Here is a 22,199-nt window from a genome sequence, read left to right on the forward strand (position 1 = left end):
GCAAAATTGTTCGTATTCCCAGTTTTGATTTGATTTTTACCAATTAAAATCAATCACAATTAAGTAGTTGTGTTTTTATTTTTAGATAATCTAGTGCGACAACTTACCTGCCGATGGGGCAAATTGTCACACAAGTGCACATTCTCCATTCAACAGTCTACAAATTCGTAATGAGATAAGATATGAAAATGTGATGAATACATCATATGTGCCTGAGACTTCCTTCTTTCATTTGGTAAGACATTTATAACATTGTGATGTATGGTGCTCAGTAAAAGTTAGACAGTGTGAAAAGTGTGACAACTTACCCCGCTCTCCCCTAATGCTCGTGCTAACATCCAACACTAGGCGGCGCAGTGAACTGCTGTCTTTAACTGCCATTTATCATTAACCAAAAACTATATGTAGATACTAGTTCAGGTGTTTTGAGCTGCTGCTCATGACAGCTTGGAGTTCGATCATGATGGTTTCTCATGGCTTATATGGGACCCTGTGGATGTTGTCGTTTTTTGGTGAGCCTCTTTCTATCAATAAATAATGTTGTTTTCCTTTCCTATACGGAAATATAATACATAGTAAGGCATATACTGCCATATACGTTACATTTAATGTGATATATAATGTTTCACATACACAAATCCCCTTTAAATAAACAACGAACATGCAAAATATCTGTTTTTAAAATATTTTAAACGCACCTCTATCTTATTTACTTATGTAATATTAACGTATTGACGGGTTTTAGGAAGTATATTTGCATATGGATTAATAGTTTGACATTTTTTTCACAAGCAAATGGCAAATTAGTACAAAACTCAGTCTAAACTGTTAACATTTGCATCATAGTGCATCTTTAATTTAAAACTTAAGAATAAGAAGTTGTGAAACAATGATTAGCCTAGTCTACGTTAAAGTAAGCATGTAGGCTACAGCTCTAGTTTTACTGAATATTGTGAAATATGAGAACCTTTTATTTATATATATTTTTTTACAAGTTAATTTAGTAACAAACAATACAAGATGCATGTTTTAAAACACACTTAGAGGTCCTAAATGAAAGATGTTATATGCAATCATCACACTGGACAACACGTCTACATTACATAATCTAAAAAATATCTATCTAGCAGGCATAATATGTGACCACCGATGGCATCAGTCCATAATGCAAAAATGCATGATGTACTTTTTGAAAAAACTAAACTATACTAATCTAAAAGCTAAAAAAGAGCTAATTACATAAAAAACAAGTGGAAGTCTGCCTTTTGAAATGTGTTATTATTTTTTTTATTATTATCATTTTTAATAGGTCTTTTTTTAAGTGAAGGCCTGCAGTTTTCTGAGCTGACTACTGGAGCAGTAGGAGGAAGTGTGGTGTTTGCCCCTGATAACCTACCCTCCACATCAATTAGTACAGTTCTGTGGAATTTTGAAACAGCTATTATATTGACAGCAGGGTCTGATTCCACTACAATAGCCGCAGCATACAGAGGCAGAGTCAGTTTTGACATAAACACTCTCGCTCTGGAGCTCTGGAACCTGACACTGGGTGATTCTGGAATATACAGATTGACTGTACTTACTACTGCTGGAAATGAACTTACAGGAGAAACTTCATTACAAGTGTTCGGTGAGTGTGCTGCAAAAAAAAAAAAAAAAGAAAGAAAAAAAAATTGGTTTGGTATTTTAGAACTCAGGAAACACAAAAAGTTCACATAACTTCAACCAGAGATGTTTTATAATTTATGGGAAGAAGAAATAACAATCAGCTTGAACCAATCATGATTTAGCATTGATGTCATTTAATTGCAGACAGATTTATATGACAGAAGCAAAAAATCCAATTTAGAATAGAATAGACTTTTGTCATATTAAGATATGAGATTTTAAGAGGTTAAAAGGTGTTTATAGTCTGAAGGCCATAGTACACAGAGTCTTGTATATACTTTAGGACAGTAGTTCCTGACCACTTTCCTACATTTCACTACATTGTACATGCGGGGTGTTAATACTTATGCTTAATGGTAGAATTGGGTCCTAAGTAAATTTAATGTCTGTTTTTGTTTTGTCTCTCCTTTGCCCACACAGAAAACATAACTAATGTCAGGCTTACTGGTCCAGATAAACCATTAATAGAGGGAGAATCATCTGCTAACATCATCTCGGAGGGAACTGGCACCATCACCTCTGTGCAGTGGATGAAAGATAACAGTCCTCTGTCTCCTAGCAACAGCATCATCTTCTCATCTGATAACAGATCAGTGTCCATCAGTCCAGTGCAGAGATCAGACAGTGGAGAATATCAGTGTATATATACAAACCCTGTCAGCTCTGGGATGGCAAAACTCAGACTGATCATCAACTGTGAGTGTTAAACATTCAAACATCAAGATGATTTGAGCCCAAAGCTGTAGAAATACAGACCTTCTTCATTGTGCAGTTTGTTCCTCAAACCATGAGTCTCATGTCTGTGTTCTAGATGGACCAGAAGATGTTTCTATTCAGGGTGAGGATGTGGTGGATTTAGGGGTTCGTGTGTCACTATCTTGCTCTGCAAAATCTCAGCCTTCTGCCTCATTCAGCTGGAAGTTTAATGGATCAGACGCTGGTGTGACCACAGACACATTCACCATAGATCAGACTGACTTCACACACAGTGGAGATTATGAATGCACAGCTTTGAATAGTGTCACAGAGAGAAGTGCCACACAAAAACATGCTTTACTAGTTAAAGGTAAGCAATTAAAACTAACGTGTTGTAAATATTTGATAACCAATGCAATTTGACATTATTTACATAAGATATGTTACATGTTGCTGTTTCAAAATTGTATCCAATATCTAGTATGTACCCCTTACAAAAATTAACCATGGTTTTACTACAAAAAAAAAAAAAAAAACATGATTACTATAGTTACACCATGGTAACCACACATTTACCATGGTCTTGCTACACTAACCATAGTTTAACAATGGTATTTGTTAGGGGTGGGAATCTTCAGGCACTTCACGATCCGATCCGATTCCGATTCTGGGAGTCACGATCCGATTCCAAAACGATTCTTGATCTACATTTTTTCCCCAATTAATTCTTCTGCTGTGCAAATACAACTTTATAATTTTAAAAACATGTAAAATTGCAGTTTATATGCTTTTTGTTTATTGTTGAAATCTCTGTAAAAGTAGGTGTCAATCTTCACTGGTTTCAAGATTCTGTACTGCACATGGCTACATTTTCGTATGTTTTATATCAAATTTTTCAGTGGACTTTCACATTTTAAATTGTTGAGAAATTATGATAATATACAGTTAGGATGTTTTTTGTTGTTGTTGTTTTTCGTTTGATTTAGTCGAGTAAGTTGTGCATCAAACACAATATGATTTTCGGCAATCAGGATCTGGCAGCAACAGTGCGTTTTTCCGCTTAGGCGAGCGCTTCACGGACAGCTTACCCCGCGAATAAAGTCATGCGCATGACAGAAAAACACAGAATGCGCATCAATTCTGAGGAGTCGATGAAGATGCGGAGAATCTGCTTGCCCAGAAGATTATATCTCAAATAAGGGATCAACTTATAAGCATGTTTATATTATTTAACACGTGAACGCATTCTCTCTGACAGCCTCGGTATGCGGAGCATTAGCAGCTTATATGGACGGAACGCCACTGATGCACAGATATATTTCGATATATCAGATGTTTTGTCCTGCTCTAAAAACAAAACTGACTTTATGTAGAGTTTCGTGTAAAACTATTTGAAAACGCAAGTGCATTTAACCGCATCTGCAATCGAGCTTTAGGACGAAAAAACACAAAGCGCACGCGAAAGTCTGTCAGTGCATCTAATAGTACTGCATTCCAGACGGCAGAAATGAAAGCATAACTTAAGTAAAACACGGCGGGTGGAAGCACACAATGTCAAGCAGTGCGCACGAGTCTCACAGTGCAAATGCTGTACAATGATGAAGCCGGCAGCGTCTCTAGCGCGCACACGTGCCATATGCGAAAAAAAACAAGCTCAGAATCGATTCTGAAATATTAGGAATCGATTCAGAATCGTTGAAGAGAGAATCGCGATGCATCGGAGAATCGTTTTTTCTCCCACCCCTAGTATTTGTAGTAAAATTATACAAATTGTAACCAACATGCCAAAAACATGGTTAGTACACTTTTACTATAAAAAAAAAAACCCATGGTTAATTTAAATAAGGGGTGTAGTAGGTGCTTTTTAAAAAAATATTTATTACATAAATGTATTTTCTGTTACATATATATAGAATGACCAAATATTTTATAATTTTATAATGCATGTTTTTTTAATTTTAGTCATACCCTAAAGTAAGCATTTTGTGTTGTACACTGTAAAAAACAACCTATAGAATCTACTCAATAAAATGGGGTAAACTGATGTAACAATTTACACAGTTTGTTTGGGTAGATTCTATCCAGTGGCGATTTCTTTAAGACTGCAAGGGAAGCTCAGCTTCCCCTATAATGTCACAAAATTAATGGTAAAATTACGTACTATTGTATTAACATTTTATTGACTAAAAATGCGTTAGAAAACGTTCATCTCAAAGACGAATTCGTTCAGAATCAGTTAGATATAGCAGGTCGGCTGACTTGATTTACTTCTCATACATTCCCGTAGCGTCACAGTGCATTTCCCCATTGAAGCCCAGCGTCCATTGACTTCAATGGGGCTGCTTTGAACGTTTTTTTTCAGTGCTTTGAAACTAGACGGTCATTGGATAAACGCTGCGATTATGTCCCGCCCACGGACGCTCAGCGTCTCTGGGGGTGAATGAGGAGTGGGCTGGCCTGGACGCTGAGCTTCTGCGTGATGATTGGAGGGTCTGTCGAAAGATTGCATCTCCTTTTGACTGACAGCGATTTTGTCCTATAAGGAATCGCTGAAGCTATTCGTTCGCGCTCTCTGCGGCCGCTCAGTCCCATCGTGGATTTCTCAAGTTCAGTCGAAACAAAAACTGCTGCAACCTATTTCTTTATATTTGCTTGGCGAAATTGCTTGATTTTCATCATACATTTCACACAATTATACACCACATTCCTTGTTTCACTTTTACAGAGTTTAATATTTTTTTTAGATCATTCATTCATATGAAACTGCACACGAAAAGTCACTGGAAAAGACGCCTAGTTGGTACGACAGGCTCACAGACCATTTTCTTGAAAAGGAACGTAGGGCAGAATTTACTTTTAAATAAATAGACAATTTTATGATGTAGACCGAAAATGAGCTTCCCCTATTTGACAGACCAGTAGCCGCCACTGATTCTATCCTATATATCTGAGTAAAGAATACCTGAATTTATCAGCTAAGAAAAACAAAAAAAAAAGTAGGTAAAGTCTACACAGCAAAAAGCGCAGTATTAAATGAACTCTCCCGGGAGTTTATTTGAGTCCATACTCAGAGTGTTAAAATCAACACTGAAGCAGTGTCAAAGCTAATCAGGTAATTAAGTGATTCATTGAGTGGTGATTGAAAATGATTGAAGACTTTAATGGTGACAAAATTTTTATGTCACCATTATAGTGGTCAGTGTTAGCATTAGTTGGGCTCTTGACCTATAGCTTTTTAGCATTAAGTTTTGTTTAGCTGTTTAGCTAAACCAGCCAGACAAGCTAAAGAGCAAAAGTCATGCAGTGGTGATAATTCTGGTTTAAAATAAGCTTAATTTGAGCCACTGGAATCATTTAGAGTCTAGTCTTTCAGTTCTATATTCTTTGTTTATTACAACTGCATTGGGCTTTCACAGCAGCAAAAAATAATAATAAAGCTTTTTTTTTTTATTGGCATTTTTACAAGCTCCTCTGATCAAAAAAATTTGAAAAGTTGCTCTTTTAGGCACACACAGACATCAGGAATCAGCATATGAATCTCAACAATGGTGACGAACAGCATATTCAGAAACAGATCAACTCTAAACATTACGGAAATAATCAGCTCATAATTTATTCATGCCGCAATGCATGATGGGAGACACGGATGAGTTTTGATTGGCTACAACATACGTTTTTGATGGTCACCATTGTTGTGATTCTCATGCTGATTGTTGATGTCTGTGTGTCTATATCTAAAATATGTGTATATTTTTGTCAAAATAAGCTTCAAAAACACCTCTCTGATTAATCCAGTGTAATTAACAAATAAAATATAACTCAGTTATTCAGGTCATTATATTATGACTTTGTCAAAGCATGTTCAACACCACATAATTTAATTTCTCCTGGTTTGTCTGACCGTTATAACTCAATTAGAGCACCCAAACAAAACCTAATGTTAAGAAGTTAATGGTAAAGAGCTAAACTAATGCTGACACTGACCACTATAATGGTGACTTACAAAATTAGATTTTCTCCTTTTGGCGATTCTGCTTTTTAACATCACACAGGTCTTTAATAATGGTCAATCACCACTCAATGAATAACTTAATTACCTCAATAACTCTAACACTGCTTCAGTGTTCATTTTAATACTCTGAGTATGGACTCAAACTATTGGGAGAGTTCATTTAATACTGGGCTTTTTGCTGTGTAGACTTTACCTACTTTTTTTAGTTTGTCTTAGCTGATCAATTCAGGTATTCTTTACTCAGATATATAGGATAGAATCTACCCAAACAAACTGTGCAAATTGTTACATCAGTTTACCCCATTTTATTGAGTAGATTCTATAGGTTGTTTTTTACAGTGTACATGATGTTGCTCTGTTGTTTCTTGTGTTTTTGTCAAAGTAGGGGGAGCAGTAATAGAAGGAGGAGGGCTGACATCAGGGGCTATAGCTGGGATTGTCATTGGGGTTTTAGTGGCAGTTGCAGGCATTTGTGGTCTGATTTTGTATTTAACAAAAACTAAGAAAATGTGAGTTAATTTTTTTTTCTGTATTATGAAAATATGTCAGTATTTATGAAATAACAAAATTATTTCCGTAAACAACTGTCATAAGCTGTCTTTTTGTGAGACAAAAAATGTGGTAAAGATAAAGTGAATGTCTTTACACTACAGCCCAAAAATAAGCCTTCCAAAAAGTGGACCAGCAAGGGGAGGTATGTTTGTTATTTATTCATATTGTCTACATAAGTATATGATTGAAATAATGCAATTTATTTCACAAGACTGACCATGATAATGAACATCCCATAATAGATTACAGATTAACTTTTCATATTACATGTGATTTAGTGCATATTCTTTCAGTATTAAACTCATGGAGTGTTACTTTCTTTAAACAGGAGCACAAAACAGACAGGATGCTGTAAGTAACTTTCATTTCTTGTTTTCTCATAATAGCCTTACTTTTTATTATATGGATACCTGTTTTAAAACTGTATAACTGGTGTCAAATGACATTACAAACACTTACTGGAAACATGCAGTAATACTGTAGTTACTAACTACAGTTCAGTTATTCAGCCTCAGAGGTAATTAAAGAGTTTATGGCTTTTATAGCAGGAGGAATGAGTATATTTTTAAAGTCAGCTTAAATGAACTTTAATCCTTCACATATCACTTCACAACGACTTTCTATGAGGATGAGGATGATTTTCTTTTTCTTTTTACCATATACAATGCTGTAAAAGTGTTTGCCCCCATTCTGATTTCTTCTATTTTGTGTATATACCAACTGGACCAACTGTAAAAATGTATTTGCCCTGTAGTTACTAATTTTTCCATTCATAATGGGTTGCAAGATGCAACCAGGCCTGATTTCTGCCAGCACTGTTCAAGTAAATAAACACTTAAATACAACTTCTTCAGCAGCATGAAGTTGGTTAGAAGTTCTTACCCAGTATCACACTGCTAAAGGTGAAAGAATTTCCAGAAACTATCAGTCTGGGAAAAATGTAAATGATGTCTCTTACTGATATATGGGTATGAAATATGTTTCATACCCATGAAAGATTTACATTATTTAAATCCACATAATTTTATACATAGCCTATTTTGGACTACAGGGGGACCATTACTTTCGATGACGTGAAATGGATGCACTGTGAGCTATTGGCACTACCTGTTGCTATTTGTACGCAGTACAATAAAATACTGATAATATGCCACATTGTGCAGCTTTTGGTTGTAATTTTCAGTCAAAGGGCAACATGAGAAGCGAAGTCTTCACTGCTTTTCCTAGTGATAAGATGAGGAGAAAAGAATGGGAAGATGCCTGTGGACAAATAAAATGTCCTAAAGACCGACGTCCACTTTAGACCTAATGCCTTTGAGGCTTTTAGTAGACCACATCTACTGAATGAGCTTACAAACAGCAGAGAAAAATAAGGTTAGATGCTGTCCTAGCCGGATGTAAACATGTTGACACTTGTCATGACGCCGCAGCCACTGAATGAGTTTTCCAGCGTTGATTTCACTCGATATTCAGGGGCGTTTAGACAGACAAACGGATTGTATGGCATTTGGTTTAAGCCTATGCTTATATACATTGCCACCTCTTTCAGTAGCTGTGGTCATCGTATCAGTATTTTATTTTCCATGTTGTGATTTCCCCTCCCCTCTGGTCCTTGCATCCCTGCCTCTGCTGAATTATTTTTATCTCGTTGGGGATAAAAAAACATCCCACAAACCCACTCCGAAGTGTCGATCTAAATCAAATGTTCTGAATTAAATGATTTGCGATCTGATTGGAACACTTCGAAACAGTAAATCATTTTGTGACGCAATATTTTAACTGATTCTGAGTTTTTAAAAAGCTCAGTTGATACTGTGTTCTTTGCTCTCTTTCTCTATATAATTTATTAAATATATAAAATGATTACAATTAATATGCCTAACTTACAATGTTTTTATTAAATTGATAATGACACCCATTATCTGGTATTTGCCTAAAAAAACAGGTTTGTGATGTGCGTTGTTAACAGATTACACTAACATAGGCTATAACTTTATTGGAGTAGGGTCAACCTCCGCTTATGGAGAGAGAATATTATTTTTAAAAGCATCCCCCCCTTTGCTTTTTTCACAAATTGCACCCTGATCATACCTATAGTCAAGCTACATGGTGGCAGTGTGCTGGTGTGAGGAATGAGGAAAACATTAATTCTGCTCTCTACAAGAAAATCCTAATGGAGAATTTTTGGTCTTCAGTCTGAAAGTTAAAGCTGAAGTGTTACTTGATTAAACAGCAAGACAGTGATGCAAAGCATACACTCCTAAAAATAAAGGTGCTTCAAAAGATTTTTCAAGCGATGCCATAGAAGAACTATTTTTGGTTCCACAAAGAACCATTCAGTCAAAGGTTCTTTATAGAACCACTTCTGGCTTAAGTTTTTATAATCTGAAGAACCTTATTTGCCACAAAGAACCTTTTGTGAAAGAGAAAGGTTCTTCAGATTTTAAAGTTCTTTAAGGAACCATTTAGACAAAAAGGTTGTTCTATAGCATTGTGAAGCACCTATATTTTTAAGAGTGTATGAGTAAGTCCACTCAATGGCTAAAATTAAAGTTTTGGAGTGGTCTAGTCTTGACTTCAACCCAAATACCTTAAACAGATATTTCATGCTCTTAAAACCCTCCAATGTGGCAGTTCTGCAAAGAACAGTGGGCCAAAATTCTACCAAATTGCTGAAAAAGATTGGTAGCATGTGCAGTTGTTGTTGCAGGTGGCGCAAACACATTTTAAGTTTAAGTTGGCAGATGTTGATGAATAACTTTTTTTATTTTTATTTCTTCAGTAAATAATTATAAATCAATAATGTATGTTCATTTGCATTGCCTTGTTTTATTTTGTTTAATTTAAAGATATAGAATGTACTGTACACAAAAAAGAAACAGAAGTCAGAATAGGGCAAATACATTTTCACAGTGCTGTAAATACATTCTGAAATTGTGATTTTAATTTAATATAAACAAATGACTATGTGTAGGAGTTGAACTACGCAGACATCAGCCATTTCCAGAAGGCTAATGGAGACCGAGTGAACCTAGGGAATGACAATGAACCTGCAACACAGTATGCAGAAGTAAAACATGGAGGGAAGTCAAGGGCTCCTCCACCTCCCTATGGAAGTCAGATAAGCGGTCGCATTCATTAAATGTAACCCATCTCATTCTAGAACACCATATGTGTACTTTAGCTGCAGTAAAACTTTACTGCATCACAAAATACGTGCTATTTATTCTGTTCTGTAGCTCTGCAGTAAAACAATAAGGAAGTAATTTGGTTGGTTTCATTTAACATGTTTCTGTAACTTCTCCATTCACGTTTCAAACCCTTTTGTGTGCAGGTGAGCAAGTGAAGACACGGAAATGAAATGAAATCTACTGCACTGAGTCTTCCTGCATATTGCACATTTCACATGTTGCGTTATTTCCTTAGTTTTATTTCACTAGATGTTGTTGTGTAAGTAAAATGTAAAACTTTCATTATGCTTTTGAATTCAGGATGGCTTGTTAGACTGTGTAATTTTTCTTTTTACACAATTAAGATGGAGAGACAGGGGAGGGTTGTAACACTGCTCAGCTTATCTTAAATTTACAGTTTTCCAACATTTATCTGATATAAATTGTTTAAAAAAACAGCTTCTCTTGAAATCTCTCTATTGTGTAAATTAATGTCAAGTACAGAGAGCACCGTTATTACAACATACAACCTACCGGAGTGAGTTTTAACAGAAGTTGTGGTGGGGTACAACATAACAGATAAAACATTAATATTGTTTTAAATTTTGTATATGCTTTTATTGGTTGGTATTGTGATGAAGTAAAAAATACATTTAAAAAATTGTTTTTAATGTCACCTTACACAATGTGCCATTTTTGCAACCCTCCCCAACTCAGAAATGACACTTTCTGCCACTTTCCAGTTTTTGTTTTAATATTCAATAAATATTGTACTAAATATTATCTAATTAAACAAGAATCTGTTGATTCAGATAAAAGCAGTTCATTGTAAACTGAATTATAACATGAAAGTAAAATGTTGATGTGTTTTTGTTCTATAAATCCTTTATATTTTTAAACATAGAATTATAAGATATATTTTCACCTCAAGAGAATGGTGTTCATGTATAATTTCATCCCTGTATGTAATTTCTAGATAGTTAAAGTGACTGAATTACTACTTAGCACTTGTTAGAAACATTCCTTTACCATCACGGCGTGTCTTATTGCATATTGTTAAAATATATTATCATTATATAAAAATCCACTGTGTGCACAATATGCCCCTTCAGAACCTTCTTTTTGTCTTTCACATTGGATGATGTACTAGAAACTGCCACAAATGTTTACTGGGTGATCTGGGAATGTGTAGGAAATGGTCTCATCTGAGCACTCCATACACTCGTTAAATGAGTTTTCCAAATAACAGTTTCCCAGAAATCACCAGACACATCCTCATTCTTTATTTCCTGTACTGGGCAAATAAAAGAAGATAAGATAGTGAGTAATAAAACAAAGGCCATATTCATGACTAAATGTACCTTAAGACCTGAACACATCATCACTCAGGGAAGAAAAGACACGAAGAAGTAACTTTTTGTTTCGGTTACAAACATTTCGTTTGGGTAAACTTTAAATTTATATGACTGTTGTGTCTTAACTATTGCCATGTAACAAATGTGATGTAACACTGCTTTTCTGTTAGTTATAATTTATGTTAACTTCAATGACAGAGGAATTTAATTTGCACAAAATAAAGATTTTTTTCTTTCTCATTCTACCTTCTAGTTCTGTTTTTCATCTGTTTTGTATATATAAGGTCAAAGACTGTATCATCTTCCCCATGGTGTGACGATAACACTGAACCACAACTGATATGGATTTGTCAAAGCAGATGTAGTGAGTTAAACTTTAACTTTGATTGTGTGTTTTATGAGTATGAGTGACCTGAAAAGTACAGGGTACAGGTGCAGGAGACACACACACACACACACACACACACACACACACACACACACACACACACACACACATATATATATATATATATATATATATATATATATATATATATATGTGTGTGTGTGTGTGTGTGACCCTGGACCACAAAACCAGTCATAAGTTTAAATTTTACAAAACTGAGCTGTATATATAATATGAAAGCTCAGAAAATAAGCTTTCTATTGATGTATGGTTTATTAGGATTGGACAATATTTGGCCGAGATACATCTATTTGAAAATCTGGAATCTGAGGGTGCAAAAAAATCAAAATCCTGAGAAAATCACCTTTAAAGTTGTCCAAATTAAGTTCTTAACAATGCATATTACTAATCACAAATTACATTTTGATACATTTATAGTAGGAATTTTACAAAAAATCTTCATGGAACATGATCTTTACTTAATTTCCTAATGATTTTTGGCATAAAAGAAAAATCAATAATTTTGACCCATGCAATGTATTTTTGGCTATTGCTACAAACATACCCCAGCGACTTAAGACTGGTTTTGTGGTCCAGGGTCACATATACATATGTTATATGTTATTACAGTAACACTTTCATTATGAGTTTAGTAGTGTTCAAAAATATTGTATATATGAACGTGAAATTTCTTCAAATTTCATTAATATCAGTTAAACCAAAATGCATGCATGTGCACTGACAACACATATTTTCTTCCTCTTTATTTCTGAGAAATGTGTGAAAGGATATTTCTCGTATATTTCCTCCCTACAACTCTGATAACTTATCAAACTGTATGAGAGCACTATTCAGCATTTTTAACTTCATTGGTACCTGTTACCGAACTTAAATGCCTTGTGTAAGTGTTCTTTATGTAAAAACATGCAGTAAACACAGATAAACAACTTTGATATGGTTATTAGTTACTGTAAATCAAGCTGCCTTTGTGATAGGGTGTTGTTTTACAGCCTGTTTGATAATTGTCTTGAATCATTATAAAACTGTACACTTAAAATGCTGGCATATTCTGTAGCCACAAAATAAGAAAAATATTAACAAATAAATAAATAAAAAACTGTACTGCACGTTGTGTCACAACTTACTTTCAGAGATTAAATTGGGACCGAAGAAAAACATTATTCAGTTTAATACCTATACCAGGTCTCCAGACTCTGATAGCTGAGAGCTGTAGACCTAAAAGCACAGGGCAGATTGTCTACTGCTGCCACCTGTTGTTTATGAAGAGAGAAATACCACTACATTTGTAAACTGTTTCCACTAGCAGCACATTTACTATATGTAATTGTATACTGTATACAATTTACTTAATGTTACACTATTGAACAAATAGACAGATTTAGTATTACAATAGTTGCATAACCACTTTGGGTTTTAGAGAGAACTGAATAATGACATTTCTGAATGGACAGATTTTAGAGATTTATAATCGGAGATTTTAGGACTTAATGAAGTAAGGATTTTTTTAATGAGTAAGTAAGGAATAGCACCCTGAAAAAGGACTATTTTGCTATAATGACGGACAGCACATTATCCCAGGTAACAAGGAACGTTCTCAAAACTTTGGTTTACTTTTTAGCAAGGTTATTTGGTCTTTAATTTCTTAAACATTGTATATATACATACATACATGCATACATACATAGGCCTACACATTTTTTTTAGCTATGATAACTCTTTTGCACATACTCACCAAATTAAATGGATATAAATGGCGCATGCGTCTGCTGAAATTAATTTTTGACAATGATTTATATCCTTTGGAGCAGTATCCTATACAGTAATTCACGTTAGTTGCACCTGGGGCATGTTGGTGATAAAGTGCAATGCATTGTTATCGCTAAACTTCTGGAGAATGCAGATATTGTGAGTGTACAAGATACATTTTTTTATCAAAACAAGGTCGAGACAAACGTATATGTTTATTATGACTTTTATGGTATTGGAAAATCTGTCATGCATTTACGGGAAAGGTGCATGACAGAATAGCCAGGGGTGTGGCCATTTTATGGCATAAGTGTGATCAGATTAAAGAAGAAGCGTGATTAGATTAGAGGTGGACTGGTTTATAGCAATTAAAGTGTAGCATAAGAATGCTTTTTGTAATAGGCTTTTTTTACATTCTTTTTTTTTAAGTAAAGCGTATATATTTGTAGTAGGGGACATGAATGCCAATATATCTGATATAACACAACAGACCATATACATGATGTTAAATGTTGAAAGTTTACCTGAGTTCAGCAATTCTGATAATTATAAGCAATGTAAACAATTAGATTGAGCAAGTCTTACAGCAAATGGCATTTGATCATAAAAATATCAACAGAGAAAAGTTTATGTAACATACGTGTATCAACTGAGGCTATTATGTGTGATAATAATAACTGTAAGAATCCTAAACATATTTATGATTTACGTTTGATGGTAAAAGTCGTCATTTTAGGGCTGGATGGAATGAATGTGTCTGGAATGAATTGCATTTTGAGGCTAGAGATGCTTTTAAAAACTGGTTTTAACAGGTAAAGAAACTGGAAAGTTCTCAATTCAAATGTGCTTTAAGGTTTATCAAAAGAAATGAGGCCACCATGAGAGAACTCAATGGTCAAGAAATTTCAGCAAAATAATCTATGAGTTTTGGAAACAAGTTAAAGTTAATAATAATAGTAAAGTACCATTGCCAGCTAGTATTAAAGGGGCTATTGGGGCTGAAAATATAAAAAATTGTGCATAAAAGGTTCTCCGCAATATTTTTAATTGTGTTGAGGCACGAATTTGAAGTAAGTCATATTATGAATGATGTTGGTGTAATTATTAGACCTCCCGTGGAGAGAAAATAGGAGTAAATAAAGCGTGTGGCCCCGATTTAATACAGCAGTGCCGATCACTTCTGGGGGCCCTACGCAAAACTGTGTCGGTGGTTATGAATGAATTTGAATTTATTTGAATTTCTTTATTAAGGGAAAGCCCCTTAAGATGCTCTCATTTTCGAGGGGGACCCTATAACACATACATAAGACAATACAGGATACAAAACAAGTAATAGACAAAACAAAATATACAAAAATTCACAGCTCACTCCCCTATTCACCCACCCATATAATGATTGCATAAGCAAACGTTTCCCTGTTTTTATTGTGACCAAGTATTAAACGTGGTAAATAAAATAAAATACCTGGGTCACATGATTAGAGATGATTTAATGATGATGTGTAGTGCCAGTGTAAAATTAAAAAAAAGCTTGTAAATCTTTCATGTACTGCATTACATCATGTTAAAATAGCACTTTTTAAAGCTTACTGTACTTCATTATATACAGGACATTTATGATGGAGTTATAGTAAAATTAAATGAAAAAGCTTCAGGTGGCATTTAATGATGCATTAACAATTCTGCTCAAGCTCCCAAGGTGGATAAGTGCTGCTAGCCAAATGTTCGTATAGTGAGAGTTCCTAAAGTAGTTTCTACTTTGCATGCTGGGTTTGGGAATTATAGTTATGTATAGTTTCGTGTCGATTAAGTGATTCAAAAAATACAATTATAATCAGGGTTGCACAAGTTTTTTGGCCTGGTTCTCATAAGAGTACCTGGAGATTTGGTTTGGTCCTCACACTACACATAGTGTGACCCATTAAATCTAAAGAAATCTAAAATAAATAATGACTTGATTTATTTATTTATTTTATAAAATAATAAAATTATAAAGTGTGGTAGTAGTATTATGTGTAAAATAAAAGGGGTAGATTAAAAAAATACAATTATTTTATATTTAACTTAAAAATAAAATGAATTTTTATCATGTTCAAACCTTTATTAGCAAGCTGTTATTTTGGCGAGTTGCTGGCAAGTGCGTAATGCGAAAGTTGCGCGGACGTTGACGGCCTTCAGTATACGCGCTCCCGATTAAAGAACATTCAGTGAAGAGCGTCAGTGAATGAAATGTCACGTTTTACACTGTGCTTTGAAAACGGCAGCGAATAGCCTATAATTATGGCTGTGTCCAAATTCAGGGTCTGCATCCTCCTTAGGATCCTTCCTACCAGGTTGAAGGAGGAGGGGTCCTCCGAAGACCGCAAAACCGGGAAGTAGGTGTCAGTGAATTTGGACAGCCTACACTTCTTTCAGTTCCCTCCCTTCCCCGTTGCTCATATCCTGTCGCCTAGCAACCGTGACAGCGCTAAGCAAGAAGTAAGGTTATCTGTACTGCACAAAAACAAAATAACTACTCTTTCATCCCTAAAAGCGTTAAAACAGCTTCAATCACTAACAAGAAATTACCTGTGTGTAAGGGGATATTCACACAGGCAGTAAAAAAGAAGCTAGTTTACGAAAGTGATGTTTTTTAACATATATACATACAAATGTAAAAAAAAAAAAAGCTTAACGCTAAAACCAAAGGCCTAACTAGACAACCGCTGTAAAAGAATATTTTTTGAAACGCCAGTTTTTTTTTTAAACTTCCATCATTACTACCGCGAAAATTCTGGAAGCGCTTTGCCGAAAGGTATTGTGGGATAGGTAGGACGGGAAAGGATCCACCAGACCCATCCTTCAAATTCGGGGAAAAGGAGGACGTATTTGTGGGCCGCATTTGAAGGATCCTATGAATTTGGACAGCCTTAGTCGCGGCGCTGTGACGTAACATCCTTCAAATGAGTCCTCCGAAGGATGTAGACCCTGAATTTGGACACAGCAGCTTTCAGTTCAAATAGAAATCTTAGGAACATTACAGTTTGTCGATCTAAATGGTAATTGTACATTAACAGTTGCAACCATGTCGGTACGCAAATGCGCGCTCTGAATTTATTTACACAGCGCATTTTCTTATTTAGGTCGCGAATGCGGACCTGCGGACCACTTATGTGCACCCCTGATCATAATTGTCTTAAATTATCCTACTTTAAGCGGCACAATTCTTCCTTGTTCTGGAAGCACTGGAATTCAAGTTTGTAACTATATGTTTTAAATAGTGTTTGTTCTATGCAAATGTAATCCAAGGGCCTGAAATAATAATAAAAAAAATAATAGTTTTTATCAACCTGTATATTATCTTTAAAAAAATGAGCAAAAATCCATTAGGAAACCACAATCACAAGACGTACACTGCAACAGTTCTACCAAACTCAATAAAAAGTATTTTTATTTTTATTACAACAATCCAGGCGCACGATGGCGCCAGTCGCGTTTGTATGAAACGAGAGAGCGTGAAGACGCATAAGCCACGCGCCAACAGTTTCGGGTAGGCAGAACCTGACGGGCTGTCCAGTCAAAACCAAAGTAGTGCAACATAATATTCTCATCCATCACACAGTCCGTTTGCATTGTTGCTTGTGTTTGCATTACAGAACAAACCTTTTAACCTCTACACAGAGACATTTGAAATGCTATGACTGTGTGCCTCTTTCCTGATAAATAAAACCAACATAATACCTTTGTCTCAAAAGAAGTCTTGCGATATAAATGCAAACATAAGTAGACAAATATTTCCAGGCATGCATTGTAGCATAAAAGGTGAGGCTGATACAACGCAGCTTTGGTAAAACAGGTTCTCTGGTCGCTTATTGAAGATAGGCTATAATTGTCCTTTGGATATCATTTTACTGACTTTGTTTGCTGACTTTGTGATTCCCACACAATCTGGGTGCAGCAGCTATTAGGCCTACTATTTTTTCCTAGACAGATGAGCGAGTTTAATTACATTCATTTATTTATTTATTTTAATACTTGGTGTGTTACCTATGTTAACAGCAGTGCCGATCCTACACTTCTGGGGGCCCTGCCCAAAACTGTGTCGGTGGTTATGAATGAATGAAACGCATTTTTTTCCCCCTTTTTTTAATCGCGAGCAAGAGGCCGAAGTTCACGTTACAGCGTGATGACAGCGCACCGCATTAAAATAAATGAACATTCATGATGTGATCCTGTTAAACATTTTCTCAGCAAATTTAAGAGAGAGATTGATGTCAATTGCTCTTTTTGCTCTTTGTACTTGGAAACTGTACCCCACATCTTTTGGCACTGTAGTTATGTTAAAATGTTATGGTATGATACCTCTGTGTTTATCAAAGAAAATATACTCTCTAATTGTAATTTGCATTTTGGAAATGTTGTATTTGGATATTTTGATTATGATAATATGAGTAGCGAAGCTTTTGTTATTAATCTATTTATATTATTATTTAAGTTTCACATTCATAAGTATAAATTTACAAACAAAAAAAACCCTGTTTCACAGTGTTTTGTAAAGAATTGGAAAACTATTTTTGTACTATTCTTCATAGTACTAATAGAAAAGCAATCAAAACTGTCTGTTTGTGTTCTGTCTTCAAAATCTTTGAGTAAAGGTCATGCATCTCTTTCATTGTAAATTTTCTTTTTTCCCCCTCTATTTGTTTTTATTTATCATTTGTTTCCTTGACTTTATAATATTTGTTGTATTTGCTGTCTCATATGTTATACATTTATAGAAAGTTGCCTATCAGATGTCAAACAGACATTTAGGAAATGTCTTTAATATGTTTATGTTTTAGAATGTATGTACAATTGACATCTTACAAAAGGCTTTCCAGATGAAGTGATCTTCAACAGACATCTTCCAGACGTACATTTATATAAAAGTGCTCCTTGAAAGTTTGTGAACCCTTCGCAATGTTCTATATTTCTGCATAAATGTGTCTCAAACATCATCAGTTTTTTTGCACAAGTCCTGAAAGACAAAGAGAACCCAATAAAAGAAATGAGACAAACATATTTTCTTTGTCATTTATTTCGGTAATTCTCAACTCCAGTCCTCGGGGCCCACTGCTCTGCATTCCTAATTCAGATCATCAGCTCATTAGGAGAAAGACCCATGAGCTGAACTGAGTGTGTCAGATTCAGAAACATACAAAATGTGCAGAGCAGTGGGCCCCGAGGACTGGAGTTGGGAACCGCTGATTTATTTATTGAAAAAAAAAAAAAAAAGAAAACTTCCATTGTTACATATATGTCTTGCAAAATTATTTAACTATTTGCTTCAGTATCTGGTGTGACCAAATTTTGCATAAGTGATTTCAGGTAAATGTTCTTGTAACTGCGATATAAATGCAAACATAAGTAGACAAATATTTCCAGGCATGCATTGTAGCATAAAAAGTGAGGCTGATACAACCCAGTTTTGGTAAAACAGGTTCTCTGATCGCTTATTGAAGATAGGGTATAATTGTCCTTTGGATATCATTTTGATGATCAGTCCTGCACAACATCTTGTAGGAGTTTTAGTCCATTTCTCAGTACAGAACCGCTTCAACTCTGTGACGTTGGTGAGTTTCCTCCTATGAACTGCTTGCTTCAGCTCCTTCCACAATATTTCAATTGGAGTAAGCTCCAGACTTTGACTTGGCCATTCCCAAAAAATGTCCATTAACCATTAATTTTAGTATTAGTATTATTAATCAAAGATAACACAAGTAAACACAACATGCAATTTTTAAATGAAGGGTTTAAATGAAGGGAAAAAATTCCAAACCCACATAGCCCTGTGTGAAAAAGTGTTTGCCCCATCCCTGTTAAAACATAACTGTCGTTTATCACACCTGAGTTCAGTTTCTCTAGCCACACCCAGGCCTGATTACTGCCAAACCTGTTCGCAATCAAGAAATCACTTAAATATGACCTGCCTGACAAAGTGAAGTAGACTAAAATATCCTCAAAAGCTACACATCATGTTGAGATCCGAAGAAATTCAGGAACAAATGAGAAAGAAAGTAATTGAGATCTATCAGTCTGAAAAAGGTTATAAAGCCATTTCTAAAGCTTTGGGACTCCAGCGAACCACAGTGAGAGCCATTATCCACAAATGACGAAAACATGGAACAGTGGTGAACCTTCCCAATATAGTCGGCTGACCAAAATTACCCCAAGAGTCCAGGAGATATCCAAGAGATCACAAAAGACCCACAACAACATCTAAAGAACTGCAGGCCTCTCTTGCCTCAGTTAAGGTCAGTGTTCATGACTCCACCATAAAAAACAGACTGAGCAAAAATTGCCTGCATGGCAGAGTTCCAAGACGAAAACCGCTGTTGAGCAAAAAGAACATAAAGGATCATCTCAGTTTTGCCAAGACTGACGAGCCAAAAGTTGAACTTTTTGAAAGGTGTGTGTGTCCCATTATATCTGGCGTAAAAGTAACACGGCATTTCAGAAAAAGAACATCATACCAACAGTAAAACATGGAAGTGGTAGTATGATGGTCTGGGGCTGTTTTGCTGCGTCTTGACCTAGAAGACTTGCTGTCATAAATGAAACCATAAATCCTGCTGTCTACCAAAAAATCCTGAAGGACAATGTCCGGCCAACTGTTTGTGACCTCAAGCTTAAGCGAACTTGGGTTCTGCAGCAGGACAATGATCCAAAACACACCAGCAAATCCACCTCTGAATGGCTGAAGAAAAACAAAATAAAGACTTTGGAGTGGCCTAGTCAAAGTCCTGACCTGAATCATATTGAGATGCTGTGGCATGACCTCAAAAACCCCTCCAATGTGGCTGAATTACAACAATTCTGCCAAGATGAGTGGGCCAAAATTCCTGCACAGTGCTGTAACAGACTCATTGAAAGTTATCGCAAATGCTTGTTTGCAGTTGTTGCTGCTAAGGCTGGCCCAACCAGTTACTAAGTTTAGGGAGCAAACTTTGGGCCATGTGGGTTTGGATTTTGTTTTCCCTTCATAATAAAAAAAAAAACTTCATTCAAAAACTGCATGTTGTGTTTACTTGTGTTATCTTTGATTAATATTTAAATTTGTTTGATGATCTGAAACATTAAAGTATGACAAACATGCAAAAAATAAAAAATCAGGAAGGGGGCCAACACTTTTTCACACCACTGTATAATTTAAAATTCATTGTTCCATCAATGATGGCAAGCTGTCATGTCCCAGATGCAGCAAAACAGGCCCAACCCATGATACTATCCCCACCATGTTTCATAGATGGGATAAGTTTCAGATGCTGGAATGTAGTGTCTTTTTTTCACCAAACATAAAGTTTCTCATTTAAAGGGGTCATCTGGTGCCACATGCACTTTTACAAGCTGTTTGACCTGAAATGTGTGTTGAGAGTGTGTGTACACAACCACTCTAGAATGACAAAGATCCACCCAGTTTTCTTTTAATTTAGTAAAATAATTTGCCTCTTCTCATATCGAGCCGTTCTCAGATGCCTGTCATTGTGGCGTAACACCGACAGAGGCCACTCCTGCGATAGTTGACAGCCAGTAGTGTTTTAGCATAGACCCGCCCTGAGTGAGAAGTAAAGGGTTTACAGCCCGCAACTGCATATGAGTAAAGACTATAACGCTCACATTTATGTATTTCAATATAAGGACGGGGTAAGTTATGTTAACCGATCACTTTTTTTGCTCTTGTTCAATCAGCTATGCCTCAGTAAACACACCGCGTTCGTCTCTTTACCACAGTAAACACAGTAAACACAACGCGTTCATCTCTGTACCACAGTAAACACAGTAAACACATGACGTTTGTATCTCTCTCAGTACTCTACCCTGCCAGTACATATAAAGATACATCAAAGTGACATTAAGTTTACTAACCATTCAAACACGTCCAGTATAAGCCGTAATTGCCGAACTTCTTTGCGGGTGTCATCTTGTTTCGGTTCCAACTCCGGTTTTTAAATTAAATTTTAAATGGATGGGGTTGTACAGTGTCTTCAAAGCCCCCCAAGTGCCATTTTCCCCCAAACTTTACAACTACCCCCAACTGTTGTCTAGGCAACACTCCTTGTGCTATGTAATGACACGCCCCACAGAACTGAGGGACGGGGTGAGCAGAGGTTCATATAATTTAAAGGGCCAGGTACTGATATCGCTTGCTGAGAACAGAGGCATTTTTTACCAGGTAAAATTAGTGTTTTTTACACTACCATATAGAATTTTTAATCAAAGTATATTACAAACTTTTCATTTGGACCCTAAAGCATCATATTAACTTGTGGAAAATGGGCATCGGATGACCCCTTTAAAACTAAAAATCTATTTTGGTTTCATCTGTCCACAAAACATTTCTCCAATAGCCCTCTGGCTTCTTTTTGGAGAGCCAAGGCTTTCCGCTTGCAACTCCATGCACACTATGGTTGTTCAGTGTTCTCCTGATGGTGGACTCATAAACATAAACATTAGCCAATGTGAGAAAGGTCTTTAGTTACTTAGAAGTTATCCCTTTTCAGCCTTGAAGACTATTACAGGTCTCGCTTTTGGAGTGATCTTTGTTGGTTGACCACTTCTGTGGAAGATAACAG

At 35.7% G+C, this 22,199-nt stretch overlaps 1 protein-coding gene across 3 annotated transcripts; it reads left to right on the top strand.

Moving 5' to 3' along the window:
* The first annotated feature begins 383 nt into the window (after window positions 1-383).
* LOC141342886 (cell adhesion molecule CEACAM20-like) lies at window positions 384-11,698 on the top strand. Of its 3 annotated transcripts, none has more exons than XM_073847460.1 (9): window positions 384-512; window positions 1,310-1,630; window positions 2,089-2,364; window positions 2,480-2,734; window positions 6,759-6,885; window positions 7,030-7,070; window positions 7,257-7,279; window positions 9,903-10,072; window positions 10,263-11,698. In XM_073847460.1, the coding sequence occupies exons 1-8, from the start codon at window positions 440-442 to the stop codon at window positions 10,068-10,070; spliced, it is 1,284 nt and encodes a 427-aa protein (XP_073703561.1). In that variant the 5' UTR covers window positions 384-439; the 3' UTR covers window positions 10,071-10,072; window positions 10,263-11,698. The 3 variants fall into 3 exon arrangements, with proteins under 3 accessions (XP_073703561.1, XP_073703562.1, XP_073703563.1); XM_073847461.1 differs by having other exon boundaries at window positions 6,762-6,885; XM_073847462.1 differs by lacking the exon at window positions 9,903-10,072.
* The last annotated feature ends 10,501 nt before the right edge of the window (window positions 11,699-22,199 follow it).

This window comes from Garra rufa, chromosome 9 (assembly GCF_049309525.1).
Source record: "Garra rufa chromosome 9, GarRuf1.0, whole genome shotgun sequence".
Taxonomy (NCBI): domain Eukaryota; kingdom Metazoa; phylum Chordata; class Actinopteri; order Cypriniformes; family Cyprinidae; genus Garra; species Garra rufa.

Excerpts from the sequence above, each read along its gene's own strand:
- LOC141342886 (XM_073847460.1), top strand. The coding sequence starts at position 440 with ATGACAGCTTGGAGTTCGATCATGATGGTTTCTCATGGCTTATATGGG. Across the intron at positions 6,886-7,029 it reads TTAACAAAAACTAAGAAAAT|CCCAAAAATAAGCCTTCCAA; the intron begins GTGAGTTAATTT and ends TTTACACTACAG. Across the intron at positions 7,280-9,902 it reads CACAAAACAGACAGGATGCT|GAGTTGAACTACGCAGACAT; the intron begins GTAAGTAACTTT and ends GACTATGTGTAG.